A 21047-nucleotide genomic window follows, 5' to 3' on the forward strand; every position below is an offset into this window, starting at 1 on the left:
TGGCAATAATCCAGAAATTATTACATTTGCGACTCTGCTTCTTAATTTGGGGTCTAGCTCCTCATACTGATTATCGAGAATCTCGTTCCTCATCCTGCCTATGTCTTTGGTACCTATATGGACCGTGACCACTGGATCCTCCCCCTCCAGCCCAGAGTAGATGTCCTGAACCCTAAGGCAACAGAGTCTGGAGTCTTGCTCCTTGCAACAGAGAACAGTGTCAATCCCCCTCACTATACTTTCCCCAACTACCATTACACTTGTATGGGCTCCCTGCAATTGAATGGCTTCTTGTACCATGGTGCCATGGCCAGTTAGCACATCCACCCTGCAACCCCCACTCTCATCCAAACAAGCTAAGAGAACCTCAAATCTATTGGATAATTGCGAAGGTTGAAACTCCTGTTCTCTGGGTCCCTTTATCTGCCTCACTCACAATCACACTCCTGTCCCTGACCACTGACCGAATCAAAAGACCCAAATCCTACGAGGTGTGACTGCCTCCTGATACAAAACATCCAGGTAACGTTTCCCCTTCCTGATATGTAGCAGAGTCTACAACTCAGCCTCCAGCTCAATGACTCTGAGCCAAAGTTCTTCAAGGTGTGTACTGTTTTAAATCTTAGAAGAGAGTAGAACTTACCCACTTAGCAGATCTCAACAAACAGCTAGCTCCTTTCCTTATAGTAAAGTAAAAACCAGTCCTCAAAGCTTGTCCACCATTTAAAAGGCACAAGTCATAAGTATGATGGAATACTCTCCACTTGCCTGGATGAGAGCAGCTCCAATAACACAAGGAGCTTGATACAATCCAGGACAAATCAGTCCATTTCAATGACACCCATCACCAGTTTAAACATTCACGCCCTCCACCAATGGCATACAGTAGTACCTCGCTTCCAATGTTTCAACAGTTCCTTCTTCCTGTTCCTTTCCACGTCACTGGTTCAGAAATGGATCATAACTGGTTCTTTCCAGCTACTTCAAGGTATCCCTTAACCTAGCACACTCCCTGATCCCTCTTGATCACAACTGTAGAGGCTACTTTTATTTGCCTAATTATATACCTGTTAGTGCAACCCTTCTTCGGTCCCCTGCCTTGGACTGCTCCCTGTTTCAAGGTGCTATTGTTCCGTTGGGGCACAGTTGTAGTTTATGCAGTACCCAAATGAAATTCAAACATTCTACTTAAATTGGCGAAAGAACGATGTTACATGTCTATCACTTGGGACTTGCATCAATGATTTCATGCTCCTCCCTAGATCATTTTCTTGACTTAATACAACATCAATAGAATCACAGAATCCCAACAGTGCAGATGGAGGCTATTTGGCCCATCGAGTCTGTACCAACAACTATCCCACCCAGATCTGCCTGCTGCATCAGCACAGTCTGTTGAGACATTTTTCACTCTGAAAGACAGGACTGTAAACTTGAGAAACCCTGAAGGTGTAACAAATGCAAAACTTCACCAGCCCTTTTACTAATTAAGCAAACATAAAGTGCTTTATTATTAGGCAAATTCCTAGGTTAAAAAGGCAATAAATCTATGCTATGAATATTATAAACCCTTACCTAAAAAGGCCTGGTCTGATATACTTACAATATTTGAGGCAATAGTATTCCTGTTGTTTCTGAGTGCCCTGGTTCGCTCTGGATCAGTGGTACGATTCTCATTTCCCTCTTTCTTGACTGCAGGCACAGTGTACTTCTCTGGATTTTAATAAAAATACATCTTTCAGGACTAAAGGAAACATGAACACACAGTGACGCAGCAAAGTGTATCACTAGGAAATAGAACACTTGCTTTTTGAACATTAATTAACATGAAGTACTTCCAGATCAATAATGAGCATCAAATTCTACTGCCCTACCATATACCTCATTTCAAAATTCAAAGGAGCACCTGCAAGCACACCAATGATGTTCTGATACTTTGACCCTTGGAAGAATTTTACATAACAAACTTGTTTTAAAAATATAAATGTTTTGAATGAGATTTCAGCTTGATGGCCAACTTACTCTAAACATGGACAGATTTTTACTGCAGGCCCAACTGGGAGATATTTGAAGATATTTTTCATTCCATGAGTTTGGACTGGATTTGACCTTAATCCAGAGGAATGGAAAAAAGCATACTAATTTACTGTCCCACCTAGTTATCTTTTGAAATTGAAGCTGGACTAAACTCTGCATCCCATTTAGAACATAGAACATAGAACAGTACAGAACAGGCCCTTCGGCCCACGATGTTGTGCCGAGCTTTATCTGAAACCAAGATCAAGCTATCCCACTCCCTATCATCCTGGTGTGCTCCATGTGCCTATCCAATAACCGCTTAAATGTTCCTAAAGTGTCTGACTCCACTATCACTGCAGGCAGTCCATTCCACACCCCAACCACTCTCTGCGTAAAGAACCTACCTCTGATATCCTTCCTGTATCTCCCACCACGAACCCTATAGTTATGCCCCCTTGTAATAGCTCCATCCACCCGAGGAAATAGTCTTTGAATGTTCACTCTATCTATCCCCTTCATCATTTTATAAACCTCTATTAAGTCTCCCCTCAGCCTCCTCCGCTCCAGAGAGAACAGCCCTAGCTCCCGCAACCTTTCCTCATAAGACCTACCCTCCAAACCAGGCAGCATCCTGGTAAATCTCCTCTGCACGCTTTCCAGCGCTTCCACATCCTTCCTATAGTGAGGTGACCAGAACTGCACACAATATTCCAAATGTGGTCTCACCAAGGTCCTGTACAGTTGCAGCATAACCCTACGGCTCTTAAACTCCAACCCCCTGTTAATAAAAGCTAACACACTATAGGCCTTTTTCACAGCTCTATCCACTTGAGTGGCAACCTTTAGAGATCTGTGGATATGGACCCCAAGATCTCTCTGTTCCTCCACAGTCTTCAGAACCCTACCTTTGACCCTGTAATCAACATTTAAATTAGTCCTACCAAAATGAATCACCTCACATTTATCAGGGTTAAACTCCATTTGCCATTTTTCAGCCCAGCTTTGCATCCTATCTATGTCTCTTTGCAGCCTACAACAGCCCTCCACCTCATCCACTACTCCACCAATCTTGGTGTCATCAGCAAATTTACTGATCCACCCTTCAGCCCCCTCCTCCAAGTCATTAATAAAAATCACAAAGAGCAGAGGACCAAGCACTGATCCCTGCGGCACTCCGCTAGCAACCTGCCTCCAATCCGAAAATTTTTCCATCGACCACCACCCTCTGTCTTCGATCAGACAGCCAGTTACCTATCCAATCGGCCAACTTTCCCTCTATCCCACACCTCCTCACTTTCATCATAAGCCGACCATGGGGGACCTTATCAAACGCCTTACTAAAATCCATGTATATGACATCAACTGCCCTACCTTCATCAACACACATCATACCTCCTCAAAACATTCTATCAAATTTGTGAGGCACGATTGCCCTTCACGAATCCGTGCTGACTATCCCGGATTAATCCGCATCTTTCTAAATGGTCGTAAATCCCATCTCTAAGGACCTTTTCCATCAATTTACCAACCACCGAAGTAAGACTAACCGGTCTATAATTACCAGGGTCATTTCTATTCCCTTTCTTAAACAGAGGAACAACATTCGCCATTCTCCAGTCTTCTGGCACCATCCCCGTGGACAGCAAGGACCCAAAGATCAAAGCCAAAGGCTCTGCAATCTCCTCCCTTGCCTCCCAAAGAATCCTAGGATACATTTAATCAGGCCCAGGGGACTTATCGACCTTCAGTTTATTCAAAACTGCCAGGACATCCTCCCTCCGAACATCTATTTCCTCCAGCCTATTAGCCTGTAACACCTTCTCTTCCTCAAAAACATGGCCCCTCTCCTTGGCGAACACTGAAGAAAAGTATTCATTCATCACCTCGCCTATCTCTACTGACTCCATACACAAGTTCCCACGACTGTCCTTGACCGGCCCTAACCTCACCCTGGTCATTCTTTTATTCCTCACATAAGAGTAAAAAGCCTTGGGGTTTTCCTTGATCCGACCCGCCAAGGACTTCTCGTGTCCCCTCCTAGCTCTCCTAAGTCCCTTTTTCAGCTCATTCCTTGCTAACTTGTAACCCTCAATCGAGACTTCTGAACCTGGTTTCCTCATCCCTACATAAGCTTCCCTCTTCCTTTTCACAAGACATTCCACCTCTTTCGTGAACCATGGTTCCCTCACTCGGCCATTTCCTCCCTGCCTGACAGGGACATACCTATCAAGGACATCCAGTATTTGCTCCTTGAAAAAGTTCCACTTTTCATTAGTTCCTTTCCCTGACAGTTTCTGTTCCCAACTTGTGCCCCCTAATTCTTGCCTAATCGCATCATAATTACCTCTCCCCCAATTGTAAACCTTGCCCTGCCGTACGGCCCTATCCCTCTCCATTGCAATAACAAAGGACACCAAATTGTGGTCACTATCTCCAAAGTGCTCTCCCACAACCAAATCTAGCACTTGGCCCGGTTCATTTCCCAGTACCAAATCCAATGTGGCCTCACCTCTTGCCGGCCTATCCACATATTGTGTCAGGAAACCCTCCTGTACACACTGCACAAAAACTGCCCCATCCGAACTATTTGACCTACAAAGGTTCCAATCAATATTTGGAAAGTTAAAGTCCGCCATGACAACTACCCTGTGACCCCCACACATATCCATAATCTGCTTAGCAATTTCTTCCTCCACATCTCTATTACTATTTGGGGGCCTATAGTAAACTCCTAACAACGTGACCGCTCCTTTCCTATTTCTAACCTCAGCCCATATTACCTCAGTGTGCAGATCCCCCACGAAGTGCCTTTCCGCAGCCGTTAAACTATCCTTGATTAACAATGCCACTCCTCCACCTCTTTTACCAGCTTCCCTACACTTACTGAAACATCTATACCCCGGAACGTCCAACAACCATTCCTGTCCTTGTTCTACCCACGTCTCCGTAATGGCCACAACATCGTAGTCCCAAGTACCAATCTACGCCCCAAGTTCATCTACCTTGTTCCGGATGTTCCTTGCATTGAAGTAGACACACTTCAACCCACCTTCCTGTCTACCGGTACCCACCCTTGACCCTGATACCTTCCCCAATACCTCACCACCCTCGCTGACTTCTGGACTACAACTCCCTTTCCCACTCCCCTGACAAATTAGTTTAAACCCCCCTGAAGAGCCGTAACAAATTTCCCTCCTAGGATATTGGTGCCCCTCTGGTTCAGGTGCACCCCGTCCTGTTTGTACAGGTCCCACCTTCCCCAGAATGTGTTCCAATTATCCACGTATCTGAAACCCTCCCTCCTACACCATCCCTGCAACCACATGTTTAACTGCACTCTCCCTGTTACTCAACTCGCTATCACGTGGCACCGGCAACGTACCAGAGATGACCACATGTTTTGTTTTGGCTCTCAGCTTCCAGCCCAGCTCCATAAATTCCTGCTTTAAATCCCCGCCCCTTCTCTTACCTATGTCATTGGTACCAATGTGTACCACGACTTGTGACTGTTTCCCCTCCCCCTTCAGAATCCGGAAAACACGGTCTGAGACGTCACGGACCTTGGCATCCGGTAGGCAACATACCATCCGTGAGTCTCTTTTGCTGCCACAGAACCTCCTATCTATCCCTCTAACTAACGAGTCCCCAATTACTATTGCCCTCCCACTCTGCCCTTTACCCTCCCGAGCCACAGAGACAGACACAGTGCTGGAGATCCTCTCACTGCGGCTCACCACTGGTATGTCATCCCCCTCAACCATATCCAAAGCGGAATACTTGTTGCTAAGGGGAACGACCACCGGGGATCCCTGCACGGACTGCTTTCTCCCAGCCCCTCTCACCGTCACCCATCTGTTTTCATTCCTCGGAGTAACTGTATCCCTAAAGCTTCTGTTTATGGCCACGTCTGCGTCCCTAATGATCCTAAGTTCATCCAACTCCAGCTCCAGTTCCCTAACACGGTTTTGGAGGAGCTGCAGATGGGTGCACTTCCCACATATGTAATCAGCAGGGACACTGTCGTCGTCCCTCACCTCAAACATAGTGCAAGAGGAACATAGCACTGCCTGCACACCCATCCCCTCTAGATACCTTGCCAGTACCAGGCAGAAACAGCAAAAATGAATTTAAACTCACCCCTGCTCGCCCTTACTGCCTAAGCCCTGTGAGCCAAAGCCTTACAGCTCACACTCTGCTTCCCACAAGGCCTGTGAGCCAAAGCCTTACAGCTCACACTCTGCTTCCCACACACTCCACTGCCCGCTCCCGACGCTGCCCGCTGTATACTGCAGCCTACCTTTTATACTTCACGCGCTTAAAAAACCCTTCCCAGACTCCTGAGCAGCCCACTTCCAGTTTTCACTTTAAACTTAAAATACAACTGCAAAAGTAAAGGCCAAAAAAAAACACACACTAGCTGACTAATTAAATAAATAAACAATTTAATTAATCTCTCACCAGCACTGCTGCCTCCAATCACTCCCTCTCAGCTTGCTCCAGTGGAACAATTTGGCCAAGCTCAGCATCTGACTTCCACATCCTCTCCGTACGTACTACTTCCACCTCAGTAACCTTACCTGCCTCCACCCTTCCCTCAATCCATCTTCTGAAAGCCACATCCACACCGGTTACCTCCAGATCCGACCATTCCAATGTTCTCCTAGTCAACCCCCAATAATAACCATACATAAACTTAGATTTATCAAAAGCTCTGACGCACCTATCCAAACTCAAAGAGGAAGTACGGCAGCATGGTGGCACAGTGGTTAGCACTGCTGCCTCACAGCACCAGGGACCCGGGTTCAATTCCCGGCTTGGTTCACTGTCAGTGCAGAGTTTGCACGTTCTCCCCGTGTCTGCATGGGTTTCCTCCGGCTATGTGCAGGTTAGGTGGATTGGCCATGCTAAATTGCCCCTTAATGTCAGGGGGACTAGCTCGGGTAAATGCATGGGGTTATGGGGATGGGGCCTGTGGGATTGTGGTCGGTGCAGGCTCGATGGGCCGAATGGCATCCTTCTGCACTGTAGGATTCTATGATACTCAAAAAGGTTGGAATCCTTGAAAATTGATAAGTCACGAGAGCCAGATGGACTGTTTCCAAGGCCGCTAAAGGAGGTCTTGGAGATGGCAGATGCTCCGAGGACGGTTTTCTAATCCTCACTAGATACAAAGGGGGGTACCAGAGGACTGGATGATGCAAAAGTAATTCCATTTTTAAAAAGGAATCAAAGGAAATGCCAAACAATTATAGGCCAGTAATTAGTTAGTCTTAAATCAGTGGTGGGCAAATTAGTATAATCAATCCTGACAAATAGGATTACCTGCCACTTAGAAAGGCATGGACTTGTCAAGGATGGTAAGCATGGATGTGTTAAAATAGGCGTAGAATCATCATTCAATCCCTACAGTGCAGGAGGAGGCCATTCAGCCCATCGAATCTGCACCGGCTCTCTGACACAGTATCCTGACACAGGATCCTACCCAAGCCCCCTCCCCCGCCCTATTGCCGTAACCTCATGTATGTAGCTCGCTAATCCCCCTAAATTACATATTTTGGGACACAACGGCCAATCCACCTAACCTGCACATCTTTGGACTGTGGGAGGAAACCGGAGCACCCGAAGGAAACCCACGCAGACACGAGGAGAACATGCAAACTTCACACAGGCAGTCACCCAAGGCTGGAATTGAACCCCGGTCCCTGGAGCTGTGAGGCAACAGTGCTCACCACTCTGCCACCGTGCCTCAAGCTTGAATTCATTGAAGTGACAAGAAGGGTTAATGAAGGTAATGCAGTGGATGGATTTTAGCAAGGCATATGACAAGTTCCCACATGGCAGAGTGGTCAAAAAAGTGAAAGCTCAAGGGATACAGAATAATATGGCAAACTGGATCAAAAGTTGGCTTAGTAACAGGAAACAAAGAGTAATGGTCAATGGATGCCTTGCGAATGGAAAGTTGTTTTAAGTGGTGTTCCACAGAGCTCGGTTTTGGGACCCTTGCTGTTTGTGTTATAGATTAACAATTTGGACGTAAACATGGGGGTCATGATTGGAGAATTTGCAGGTGACACAAAGATTGGCTGAGTAGTGGATGGCACAGAGGATAGCTATAATCTACACAAGGATATCGATGGGTTGGTGAAGTAGGTTGTAAAGTGGCAGATGGATTTTAACACAGAAGTGTGAGGTCAGACATTTAGGGAAGTCAAATAGTTCCAGGGAATACATAATAAATTGGAACTTATTAAAAAGGGTAGATGTAGTCCCAAGATGTGCGGGTTTTGATTGGCCATGCTAAAAATTGCCCCTTAGAGTCCTGAGATGCATAGGTTAGAGGAATTAGCAGGTAAATATGTAGGGATATGGGGGTGGGGCCTGGGTGGGATTGTGGTCGGTGCAGACTCGATGGGCCAAATGGCCTCTTTCTGCACTGTAGGGTTTCTATGATTCTATGAAGTGAGAGATCTTGGTATACAAGTGCACAGGTCCCTAAAGGCAACAGCTCAAGTGGGCAAAGCTGCAGAGAAGACATATGGAATGCTCTCCTTCATTGGCAGAGGTATAAAATATAAAACAATATCATGCTGGAATTGTAAAAAACACTGGTAGTATAAAACAACCAGAGCAGTGTGTGCAGCTCTGCTCACTATATTACAGGAAGTATGCAACTGCTCTGGAGAGAGTGCGGAGGTGGTTTGCAAGAACGTCGCCAGGGCTAGAAAAGTGCAACTGTAGCATGAGATTGAATAGTTTGGGATTATTTTCCTTGGAACAAAGGCGGCTATGGGGTGATTTGATAAAGGTGTACAAAATAATAAGGGGAAGAGATAGAGTGGACAAGAGAACATAGTTACGCTCTGGGGTGGCACGGCAGCACAGTGGTAGGCACTGCTGCCTCGGCGCTATGGACCCGTGTTCGATTCCCAGCTTGGGTCACTGTCTATGTGGAGTTTGCATGTTCTCCCCATGTCTGCGTGTGTTTCCCCCAGGTGCTCCGGTTTCCTCCCACAGTCCGAAAAATGTGCCGGTTAAGTGCATTGGCCATGCTAAATTCTCCCTCAGTGTACCCGAACAGGCTCCCGGAGTGTTGTGACTAGACAACTTTCACAGTATCATTGCAGTGTTGATGTAAGCCTACTTGCGACCCTGATAAATAAACTTCAAAACTTTAAACATTGTATCCTTTGGTGGAGAATTCTGGAATTAGGGGATATAGAAACATTAAAAAAAGCAGAAATATGCCATTCGGCACTTCGAGCCTACTCCGCCATTCATTGCAATCCCTTTAGCCTCAAGAGCTATATCTAATTTCTTCTTAAAATCTCACAACCTTTTGGCCTCAACTACTTTGTGATAGTGAATGCCACACATTCACCACCCTCTGAGTGAAGAAATTTCTCCTCACCTCAGTTCTAAAAGGTTTACCCCTTATCCTCAAACTATGATCCCGAGTTCTGGACTCCCCCACCAACAGGAACATGCTTTCCGAATCTAACCTGTCTAATCATGTTAGAATTTTATAATTTAAAAAAAAATCAGAACCCCTCTCACTCTTCTGAACTCGAGTGAATATAATCCTAACCGACTTAAGTCTCTCCTGTATGACAGACCTGCCATCCCAGGAATCAGCCTGATAAACCTTCACTGTACTCCCTCTATAGCAAGGACGTCCTTCCTCAGATAAGGACACCAAAATTTCACACAATACTTCAGGTGTGGCCTCACCAATGCCCTGGACAATTGCAGTAAAACATACTTACTCCTGTACTCAAATCTTCTCGCTATGAAGGCCAAAATACCATTTGCCTTCTTCACTGCCTGCTGTACCTGCACACTTACTTTCAGCGACTGGTGGACGAGGACACAAATGCCTCGCTGAGTATCCATCTCTCACGTAAAATCATAGAATCCTACAGTGCAGAAGGAGGCCATTTGGCCTATCGAGTCTGCACTGACCACAATCCCACCCAGACCCTATCCCCATCACCCCATGCATTTACCCTAGCCAAGCCCCCTGATACTAAAGGGCAATTGATTTATCATGGCCAATCCACCGAACTTGCACATCTTTGGCCTGTGGGAGGAAACCAGAGCACCTGGAGGAAACCCATGTAGACATGGGGAGAATGCGCAAACTCCACACAGACAGTGACCCAAGCCAGGTATTGAACCTGGGTCACTGGCACCATGAGGCAGCAGTGTGCCACCGTGCAAAGTAATAATCTGCTTTCCTATTATTGCTACCAAGTGGATAACCTCACATTTATCCACATTACGCAGCATTTGCCATTCATATGCCCACTCACTCAGCCTGTCCAAATCACGGTGAAGCATCTCTGCACCCTTCTCACAGCTCAACCTCCCACACAACTTTGTTTCATCTACAAATTTGGAGATAATACATTTAGTTCCCTCTTCCAAACCATTAATATATAATGTGAACAATTGGAGTCCTCGCAGGGATCCACTGCTTCACTGCCTGCCAATTGGAAAATACAGTAAGAAGTCTCACAACACCAGGTTAAAGTCCAACAGGTTTATTTGGTAGCACAAACCACTAGCTTTCGGAGCACTGCTCCTTCATCAGGTAAGTGGGATTTCAGTTCACAAACAGGGCATATAAAGACACAAACTCAATTTACAAAATGATGGTTGGAATGCGAGTCTTTACAGGTAATCAAGTCTTAAAGGTACAGACAATGTGAGTGGAGAGAGGGTTAAGCACAGTTTAAAGAGATGTGTATTGTCTCCAGCGTTGTCGTGTGTCGTGAAGGCCGCCTTGGAGAATGCTTACCTGAAGATCAGAAGCTGAATGCCCGTGCGTTCTCCAAGGTCTTCACGCAGAGTCGCTGAGCAGAGACTGATAGCCAAGTTCTGCACACATGAGGACAGCCTCAACCGGGATCTTGGGTTCATGTCACACTGTCTGGAAACCCCACAACTTGCCTGGGCTTGCAAAATCTCACTAACTGTCCTGGCTGGAGACAATACACATCTCTTTAACCTGTGCTTAACCCTCTCTCCACTCACATTGTCTGTACCTTTAAGATTTGATTACCTGTAAAGACTCATATTCCAACCATTATTTTGTAAATTGAGTTGGTGTCTTTATATGCCCTGTTTGTGAACTGAAATCCCACTCATCTGATGAAGGAGCAGCACTCCGAAAGCTAGTGGCTTGTGCTACCAAATAAACCTGTTGGACTTTAACCTGGTGTTGTGAGACTTCTTACTGTAATTAGAAAATACCCATTAAAGCCAACTCTTTACTTCCTGTCTGCTAACCAGCTTTCTATCCATCTCAAGCCACTGGCCATAATCCCATGCGCTTTAACTTTACATGGCAGTCTGCTATGTGAGACCTTGTCAAAAGCCTTCTAAAAGTCTAAAAAGACCACACCCATCGGTTCTCCAGATAGGGATATCTTGCTGCAATTGTATCGGACGTTGGTAAGGCCACACCTGGAGTATTGTGTGCAGTTTTAGTGTCCTTATCTGAGGAAGGATGTCCTTGCTATAGAGGGAATACAGCAAACATTTACCAGGCTGATTCCTAGGATGATAGGTCTGTCATATGAGGAGAGACTAAATCGGTTAGGATTATATTCACTGGAGTTTAGAAGAGAGGGAATCTCAGAAACTTTTAAAATTCTAACAGGGTTACACAGCGTAGATTCAGAAAGAATGTTCCCAATGGTGGGGGAGTCCAAAACTAGGAGTCATAGTTTGAAGATAAGACTTTTAGAACTGATGGGAGGAGTAATTTCTTCAACCAGGGGGTGGTGAATGTGGGGAATTCACTACCATAGAAAGTAGTCGAGACCAAAAGGTTATATGATTTCAAGAACAAATTAGGTATATCTCTTGGGGCTAAAGGGATCAAGGGATATGGGGGAAAGGGAGATCAGGTTATTGAATTTGATGATCAGCCATGATCAAAATGAATGGCAGAGCAGGCTCGAAGGGCCAAATGGCCGACTCCTGATTTGAGTTTCTATGTTTCAAGATAAGTGGCAGTAGGTGTAGAGTGGACATGAGGAAGACCATTTTTTACAAAATGGGTGGTGGTTGTCTGGAATTCACTGCCCAAGTTGGTGGTGGAGGAAGAGACCCTAAATTCTTTTAAAAAGTATTTGGATCTACACCTTAAGTGCTGTAAGCTGTAGGACTATGGGCTGGGTGTAGGAAGGAGAGATTAGGAACAAAGGACAAAGAAAATTACAGCAGAGGAATAGACCCTTCGGCCCTCCAAGCCTGCACCGACCATGTTGTCCGACTGAACTAAAACCCCCTACCCTTCCGGGGACCATATCCCTTCATTCCCATCCTATTCATGTATTTGTCAAGGTGCACCTTGAAAGTCACTATCATATCTGCTTCCAATACCTCCCCCGGCAGCGAGTTCCAGGCACACACCACCCAAAACTTGCCTCATACATCTCCTTTAAACCTTGCCCCTCGCACCTTCAACCTATGCCCCCAAGTAATTGACTGTTCCACCCTGGGAAAAAGCTTCTGACTATCCACTTTGTCCATGTCCCTCAATCTTGTAGACTTCTATCAGGTCACTCCTCAACCTCCGTTGTTCCAGTGAGAACAAACCAAGTTTCTCCACCCTCTCCTCATAGCTAATGACCTCCATACCAAGCAACATCCTGTATCCTCTCCAAAACGTCCACATCCTTCTGGTAATGTGGCGACCAGAATTGAACACTATATTCCAAGTGCAGCCTAACTAAAGTTCTCTAAAGCTGCAACATAACTTGCCAATTTTTAAACTCAATGTCCCGGCCGATGAAGGCAAGCATGCCGTATGCCTTCTTGACCACCATCTCCACCTTGGCACGTTCAGTGACCTGTGTACCTGTACTCCCAGATGCCTCTATCAATACTCTTAAGAGTTCTGCCATTTATTGTACATTTCCTATCTGTATTAGACCTTCCAAAATGCATTATCTCACATTTGTCTTGATTAACTCTATCTGCCATCTGTCCGCCCAAGTCTCCAACCAATCTATATCTTGCTGTATCCTGATGGTCCTCATCACTATCCGCTAATCCACCAACCTTCTTGTTGTCCACAAACTTACTAATCAAACCTGTTACATTTTCCTCCAAATCCTTTATATATGTTACAAACAGCAAATGTCCCAGCACTGATCTCTGAGGAATGCCACTTGTCACAGCCCTCCATTCAGAAACGCACCCTTCCACTGTTACCCTCTGGCTTCTATGACAGAGCCAGTTCTGTGTCCACCCTGCCAGCTCACCTCTGATCCCATGCGACTTCACCTTCTGCACCAGTCTACCATGAGAGACCTTGTCAAAAGCCTTACTGAAGTCCATGCAGACAACATCCACTGCCCTACCCTCATCAATCACCTTCGTCACTTCCTCAAAAAACTCGATCAAGTTCGTGAGACATGACCGCCCCTTCACAAAGTACTAGCCTGTCGCTAGTACGCCCACTTATTTCCAAGTGGGTGTAAATCCTGTCTCAAAGAATCCTCTCCAATAATTTCCCTACCACTGAAGTGAGGCTCTAATTACCTGGATTATTCTTGAACATAGAACATAGAACAGTACAGCACAGAACAGGCCCTTCGGCCCACGATGTTGTGCCGAGCTTTATCTGAAACCAAGATCAAGCTATCCCACTCCCTATCATCCTGGTGTGCTCCATGTGCCTATCCAATAACCGCTTAAATGTTCCTAAAGTGTCTGACTCCACTATCACTGCAGGCAGTCCATTCCACACCCCAACCACTCTCTGCGTAAAGAACCTACCTCTGATATCCGTCCTGTATCTCCCACCACGAACCCTATAGTTATGCCCCCTTGTAACAGCTCCATCCACCCGAGGAAATAGTCTTTGAACGTTCACTCTATCTATCCCCTTCATCATTTTATACACCTCTATTAAGTCTCCCCTCAGCCTCCTCCGCTCCAGAGAGAACAGCCCTAGCTCCCTCAACCTTTCCTCATATGACCTACCCTCCAAACCAGGCAGCATCCTGGTAAATCTCCTCTGCACTCTTTCCAGCGCTTCCACATCCTTCTTATAGTGAGGTGACCAGAACTGCACACAATATTCCAAATGTGGTCTCACCAAGGTCCTGTACAGTTGCAGCATAACCCCACGGCTCTTAAACTCCAACCCCCTGTTAATAAAAGCTAACACACTATAGGCCTTCTTCACAGCTCTATCCACTTGAGTGGCAACCTTTAGAGATCTGTGGATATGGACCCCAAGATCTCTCTGTTCCTCCACAGTCTTCAGAACCCTACCTTTGACCCTGTAATCCACATTTAAATTTGTCCTACCAAAATGAATCACCTCACATTTAACAGGGTTAAACTCCATTTGCCATTTCTCAGCCCAGCTTTGCATCCTATCTATGTCTCTTTGCAGCCTACAACAGCCCTCCACCTCATCCACTACTCCACCAATCTTGGTGTCATCAGCAAATCCCGGCTCGGGTCACTGTCTGTGTGGAGTTTGCACATTCTCCTCGTGTTTGCGTGGGTTTCCTCCGGGTGCTCCGGTTTCCTCCCACAGTCCAAAGATGTGCGGGCTAGGTTGATTGGCCAGGTTAAAATTGCCCCTGAGATGCGTAGGTTAGAGGGATTAGCGGGTAAAATATGTGGGGGTAGGGCCTGGGTGGGATTGTGGTCGGTGCCGACTCGATGGGCCGAATGGCCTCCTTCTGCACTGTAGGGTTTCTATGATTCTATGATGAAATTTACTGATCCACCCTTCAGCCCCCTCCTCTAAGTCATTAATAAAAATCACAAAGAGCAGAGGACCAAGCACTGATCCCTGCGGCACACCGCTAGCAACCTGCCTCCAATCCGAAAATTTTCCATCCACCACCACCCTCTGTCTTCGGTCAGACAGCCAGTTATCTATCCAATCGGCCAACTTTCCCTCTATCCCACACCTCCTCACTTTCATCATAAGCCGACCATGGGGGACCTTATCAAACGCCTTACTAAAATACATGTATATGACATCAACTGCCCTACCTTCACCAACACACTTAGTTACCTCCTCAAAAAATTCAATCAAATTTGTGAGGCACGACTTGCCCTTCACGAATCTGTGCTGACTATCTCGGATTAATCCGCATCTTTCTAAATGGTCGTAAATCCCATCCCTAAGGACCCTTTCCATCAATTTACCAACCACCGAAGTAAGACTAACCGGTCTATAATTACCAGGGTCATTTCTATTCCCTTTCTTAAACAGAGGAACAACATTCGCCATTCTCCAGTCCTCTGGCACCATCCCCGTGGACAGCGAGGACCCAAAGATCAACGCCAAAGGCTCTGCAATCTCATCCCTTGCCTCCCACAGAATCCTAGGATACATTTAATCAGGCCCAGGGGACTTATCGACCTTCAGTTTATTCAAAACTGCCAAGACATCCTCCCTCCGAACATCTATTTCCTCCAGCCTATTAGCCTGTAACACCTTCTCTTCCTCAAAAACATGGCCCCTCTCCTTGGTGAACACTGAAGAAAAGTATTCATTCATCACCTCGCCTATCTCTACTGACTCCATACACAAGTTCCCACTACTGTCCTTGACCGGCCCTAACCTCACCCTGGTCATTCTTTTATTCCTCACATAAGAGTAAAAGGCCTTGGGGTTTTCCTTGATCCGACCCGCCAAGGACTTCTCATGTCCCCTCCTAGCTCTCCTAAGCCCCTTTTTCAGCTCATTCCTTGCTAACTTGTAACCCTCAATCGAGCCATCTGAACCTTGTTTCCTCATCCCTACATAAGCTTCCCTCTTCCTTTTCACAAGACATTCCACCTCTTTCGTGAACCATGGTTCCCTCACTCGGCCATTTCCTCCCTGCCTGACAGGAACATACCTATCAAGGACATCCAGTATTTGTTCCTTGAAAAAGTTCCACTTTTCATTAGTTCCTTTCTCTGACAGTTTCTGTTCCCAACTTATGCCCCCTAATTCTTGCCTAATCGCATCATAATTACCCCTCCCCCAATTGTAAACCTTGCCCTGCCGTACGGCCCTATCCCTCTCCATTGCAATAACAAAAGACACCGAATTGTGGTCACTATCTCCAAATTGCTCTCCCACAACCAAATCTAACACTTGGCCCGGTTCATTTCCCAGTACCAAATCCAATGTGGCCTCACCTCTAGTCGGCCCATCCACATATTGTGTCAGGAAACCCTCCCGCACACACTGCACAAAAACTGCCCCATCCAAACTATTTGACCTACAAAGGTTCCAATCAATATTTGGAAAGTTAAAGTCCCCCATGACAACTACCCTGTGACCCCCACACATATCCATAATCTGCTTAGCAATTTCTTCCTCCACATCTCTATTACTATTTGGGGGCCTATAGTAAACTCCTAGCAACGTGACCGCTCCTTTCCTATTTCTAACTTCAGCCCATATTACCTCAGTGTGCAGATCCCCCACGAAGTGCCTTTCCGCAGCCGTTAAACTATCCTTGATTAACAATGCCACTCCTCCACCTCTTTTACCAGCTTCCCTACACTTAGTGAAACATCTATACCCCGGAACGTCCAACAACCATTCCTGTCCTTGTTCTACCCACGTCTCCGTAATGGCCACAACATCGTAGTCCCAAGTACCAATCCACGCCCCAAGTTCATCTACCTTGTTCCGGATGCTCCTTGCATTGAAGTAGACACACTTCAACCCACCTTCCTGTCTACCAGTACCCACCCTTGACCCTGATACCTTCCCCAATACCTCACCACCCTCACTGACTTCTGGACTACAACTCCCTTTCCCACTCCCCTGACAAATTAGTTTAAACCCCCCTGAAGAGCTGTAACAAATTTCCCTCCGAGGATATTGGTGCCCCTCTGGTTCAGGTGCACCCCGTCCTGTTTGTACAGGTCCCACCTTCCCCAGAACGTGTTCCAATTATCCACGTATCTGAAACCCTCCCTCCTACACCATCCCTGCAACCACATATTTAACTGCACTCTCTCCCTGTTCCTCAACTCGCTATCACGTGGTACCGGCAACGTACCAGAGATGACCACATGCTTCGTCTTGGCTCTCAGCTTCCAGCCCAGCTCCATAAATTCCTGCTTTAAATCCCCGCCCCTTCTCTTACCTATGTCATTGGTACCAATGTGCACCACGACTTGTGACTGTTTCCCCTCCCCCTTCAGAATCTGGAAAACACGGTCTGAGACATCACGGACCTTGGCATCCGGTAGGCAACATACCATCCGTGAGTCTCTTTTGCTGCCACAGAACCTCCTATCTATCCCTCTAACTAACGAGTCCCCAATAACTATCGCCCTCCCGCTCTCCCCCTTTCCCTCCCGAGCCACAGAGACGGACACAGTGCTGGAGATCCTCTCACTGCGGCTCCCCACTGGTATGTCATCCCCCTCAACCGTATCCAAAACGGAATACTTGTTGCTAAGGCTTCCTCCCAGCCCCTCTCACCGTCACCCATCTGTTTTCAATCCTCGGAGTAACTGTATTCCTAAAGCTTGTGTCTATGGCCATCTCTGCGTCCCTGATGATCCTAAGTTCATCCAACTCCAGCTCCAGTTCCCTAACACGGTTTTGGAGGAGCTGCAGATGGGTGCACTTCCCACAGGTGTAATCAGTAGGGACACTGTCGTCGTCCCTCACCTCAAACATAGTGCAAGAGGAACATTGCACTGCCTGCACACCCATCCCCTCTAGATACCTTGCCAGTACCAGGTAGAAAGTGCAAAAATGAATTCAACTCACCCCTGCTCGCCCTTTCAGCCTAAGCCCTGTGAGCCAAAGTCTTATAGCTCACACTCTACTTCCCACACACTACACTGCCCGCTCCCGACGCTGCCCGCTGTATACTGCAGCCTACCTTTTATACTTCACGCGCTTAAAAAACCCTTCCCAGACTCCTTTGCTGCCCACTTCTAGTTTTCACTTTAAACTTGAAAAACTGCTGTTAAAGTAAAGGCCAAAAAAATACACACACTAGCTGACTAATTAAATAAATAAACAATTCAATTAATCTCTCACCAGCACTGCTGCTTTCAAGCACCCCTCTCAGCTTGCTCCAGTGGATCAATGAGGGGGAACTTGCTACCCTTCTTAAACAAAGGAACAACATTGGCTATTTTCCAATCCTCTGGGACCTCCCCTGAAGCCAGTGATGATACAAAGATTTCTCTCAACGCCCCAGCAATTTCCCCCCTTGCCTCTCAGTATTCTGGGGTGTATCCCATCCGACCCTGGAAACTTGTCTATCTTAATGTTTCCCAAGAACTCCAATGCCGCCTCCTTTTTGATCTCAACACCTTTTCCCAGACTCATCATCCACCAAGTCCTTCTCTTTGGTGAATACTGATGCAAAGTACTCATTTAATAACTCACCCATTTCCTCCAGCTCCACGCATAGATTCCCTCCCCTGCCCTTGAGTGGGCCAACCCTCTCCCTGGCTACCCTCTTGCTCTTTATATATGTGTAAAAAGCCTTGGGATTTTTCTTAATCCTGCTGGCCAATGATTTTTTGCGACCCCTTTTAACCCTCCATATTCCTTACTTAAGTTTCTTTCTACTTTCCTTGTATTCCACACTTGATTCGTGGGTTCCCAGACTCCTGGCCTTGACAAATGCTTCCTTTTTCTCTTTGACTAGGCTCACAATATCTCTCATTATCCAAGGTTCCCAAAACTTCCCATACTTATCCTTCATCCTTACAGGAATGTGCCGGTCTTGAATCCCCATCAACTTACACTTGAAAGCCTCCCACATTGCCCTCAAATATCTGCGCCCAATCGACATTCTTCAGTTCCTGCCTAATAGTATTGTAATTAGCCTTCCCACAGTTTAGCACCTTAACTTGTGGACTACACTTACCTTCATCCATCAGTACCTTAAAGCTTACTGAATTGTGGTCACTGTTCCCGAACTGCTCCCCGACGAAACGACCACTACCTGGTCAGGCTCATTCCCCAATACAGGTCCAGTACAGCCCCTTCCCTAGTTGGACTGTTTGAAGAAGCCCTCCTGGATGCTCCTTACAAACTCTACCCCATCCACGTCCCTCGCACTAAGTGAGGGTGCCTAGGTGTCCTCAGACTGGCATGGACAAGATGGCCGAATAGTCTCCTTCGATGCCATAACTTTTCTATGGTTTGATGGTTCTAAATCCTGTGCACCTCAACATTGGCTCCAGGTTCAGCAACGTGTCAATTTTAAAATGTTCATTTTGGTGTTCTAATTCTTCCATGGCCTCGCTTCTCCCTTCATAATCGCCTGCAGCCCGACAATCCCACCACCCCTGCCTCAAAGTTCTCTGTCTCCTAATTTATAGCTTCTTGCACAAGCTCAATTTCCTTCAGGCCATCATTGTCAGCTATGCCTTCACATGCTTACGCCTTAAATTGTGAAATTCTTTCCATCTCCCCACTCCACTTCAAACCAATCTTCACAACTTATCTCTCCGACACAACATCTCCGTGTGATTTGGTGTCAAATTTTACCTCATAACACTCCTGGGATTCACCATGGGGTGTTTTACTATAAAAACAAGTTATTGCTGTGTTATTTACAGTAAAGTCTGAAATATTTGCCTTATTCCAAACTGCTGCTCAGACAATTGGTCACTAATCAGAAAACTTAAAATAGAAATAGAAACCCTACAGTGCAGAAGGAGGCCATTCGGCCCATCGAGTCTGCACTGACCACAATCCCACCCAGGCCCTACCCTCACATATTTTACCCACTAATCCCTCTAACCTACGCATCCCAGGACTCTAAGGGGCAATTTTTTTAACCTGGCCAATTAACCTAACCCGCACATCTTTGGACTGTGGGAGGAAACCGGAGCACCCGGAGGAAACCCACGCAGACACGAGGAGAATGTGCAAACTCCACACAGACAGTGACCCGAGCCGGGAATCGAACCCGGGACCCTGGAGCTGTGAAGCAGCAGTGCTAACCACTGTGCTACCGTGCCGCCTAAAAAGTTTCCACAGAATCACAAAACTGTTACTGTGCAGGAGGGGGCCATTTGGCCCATTATGTCGACATAAAAAGGATTTAGACAAGAAAATATTCCACTAATGTATTAGTGTGAATGCCAAATGGCAAACCAAACAGCAAAGGATAACATGCAATGCATTATGTGAATAAAAGCTGAAATATTTTAGTCAGGACTGCTTTTAAATGGCAACTTCAAACATGAATTTAGTTATAAAGTAAGAAACACTGAATGAATAGTTAGTTGAAAAAAATACACAGAAAAGATGTTCCAGCTGACTGCTCTACGAGTACATAGCCACGACAAAGGTTCAGTAAATTGCACAATGCATATTGTGCATAATGCACGACAGTCCCTGTAATCTCTTTGCTGACCAGAGTGATTCTATCACATGAGAACACAAAAAATTAAGATAATTTGATAGAACAAATGGAAGCTGAATCCGATTGCTGACGAGTCAAGTTTCCACAGAATCACAAAACTGTTACTGTGCAGGAGGGGGCCATTTGGCCCATTATGTCGACATCAGCTCTCTGAATGAGCATTGTGCTCTTTCTCCTGCCTTTTCCCTGTAACCCTGCACACTGGGTGGTATTTTACCTTTTTTTAAGTGCTGGCTGGGCTTGAAAGTGGGAGAGTTTCAGATCCGTTTTTTGGGTGCGTTTTTAGGCCCGCCCATAGGCACTCTGACTGCAAAGTTTGTGCGAGTCCGTTTCTTGCTGCAGAAGCCTGTGAGCAAGGCATGACACACCCAAAAGCCTGCAGTTCCTAACGGAGCCTCCAACTGCGCATGTGCAGCAAAAAATTAACAAAACAGCTCCCCTGCCAGATCACTTCCGGGCCGGATAATGCTCCCCCCTCCCTCACAGCATTACTGACTCCCTTATCTCCCCATCCCCCCCACCACCCAGACCGATCGCATCCTCTCACCAATCACAGGCAGAGTGGCAGTGCCACCCCCTCCCGCACCAATCGCAAGCAGAGTGACAGTGGTTTCCCCCCCCCACTTGCACATGGGC

General features: G+C 46.4%; 1 protein-coding gene across 2 annotated transcripts in view; it reads right to left on the reverse strand.

Annotated features, from left to right (window-relative positions):
- Nucleotides 1–21047, reverse strand: part of LOC144511903 (lysine-specific demethylase 5B-like) — a 371069-nt gene that overhangs the window by 289075 nt on the left and 60947 nt on the right. For both annotated transcript variants that reach the window (XM_078242346.1, XM_078242347.1), the window contains exon 6: nucleotides 1604–1713. In XM_078242346.1, the coding sequence (XP_078098472.1) occupies nucleotides 1604–1713 (110 nt within the window). The remainder of the gene's footprint in view (nucleotides 1–1603; nucleotides 1714–21047) is intronic.

This window comes from Mustelus asterias, chromosome 25 (assembly GCF_964213995.1).
Source record: "Mustelus asterias chromosome 25, sMusAst1.hap1.1, whole genome shotgun sequence".
Lineage (NCBI taxonomy): Eukaryota > Metazoa > Chordata > Chondrichthyes > Carcharhiniformes > Triakidae > Mustelus > Mustelus asterias.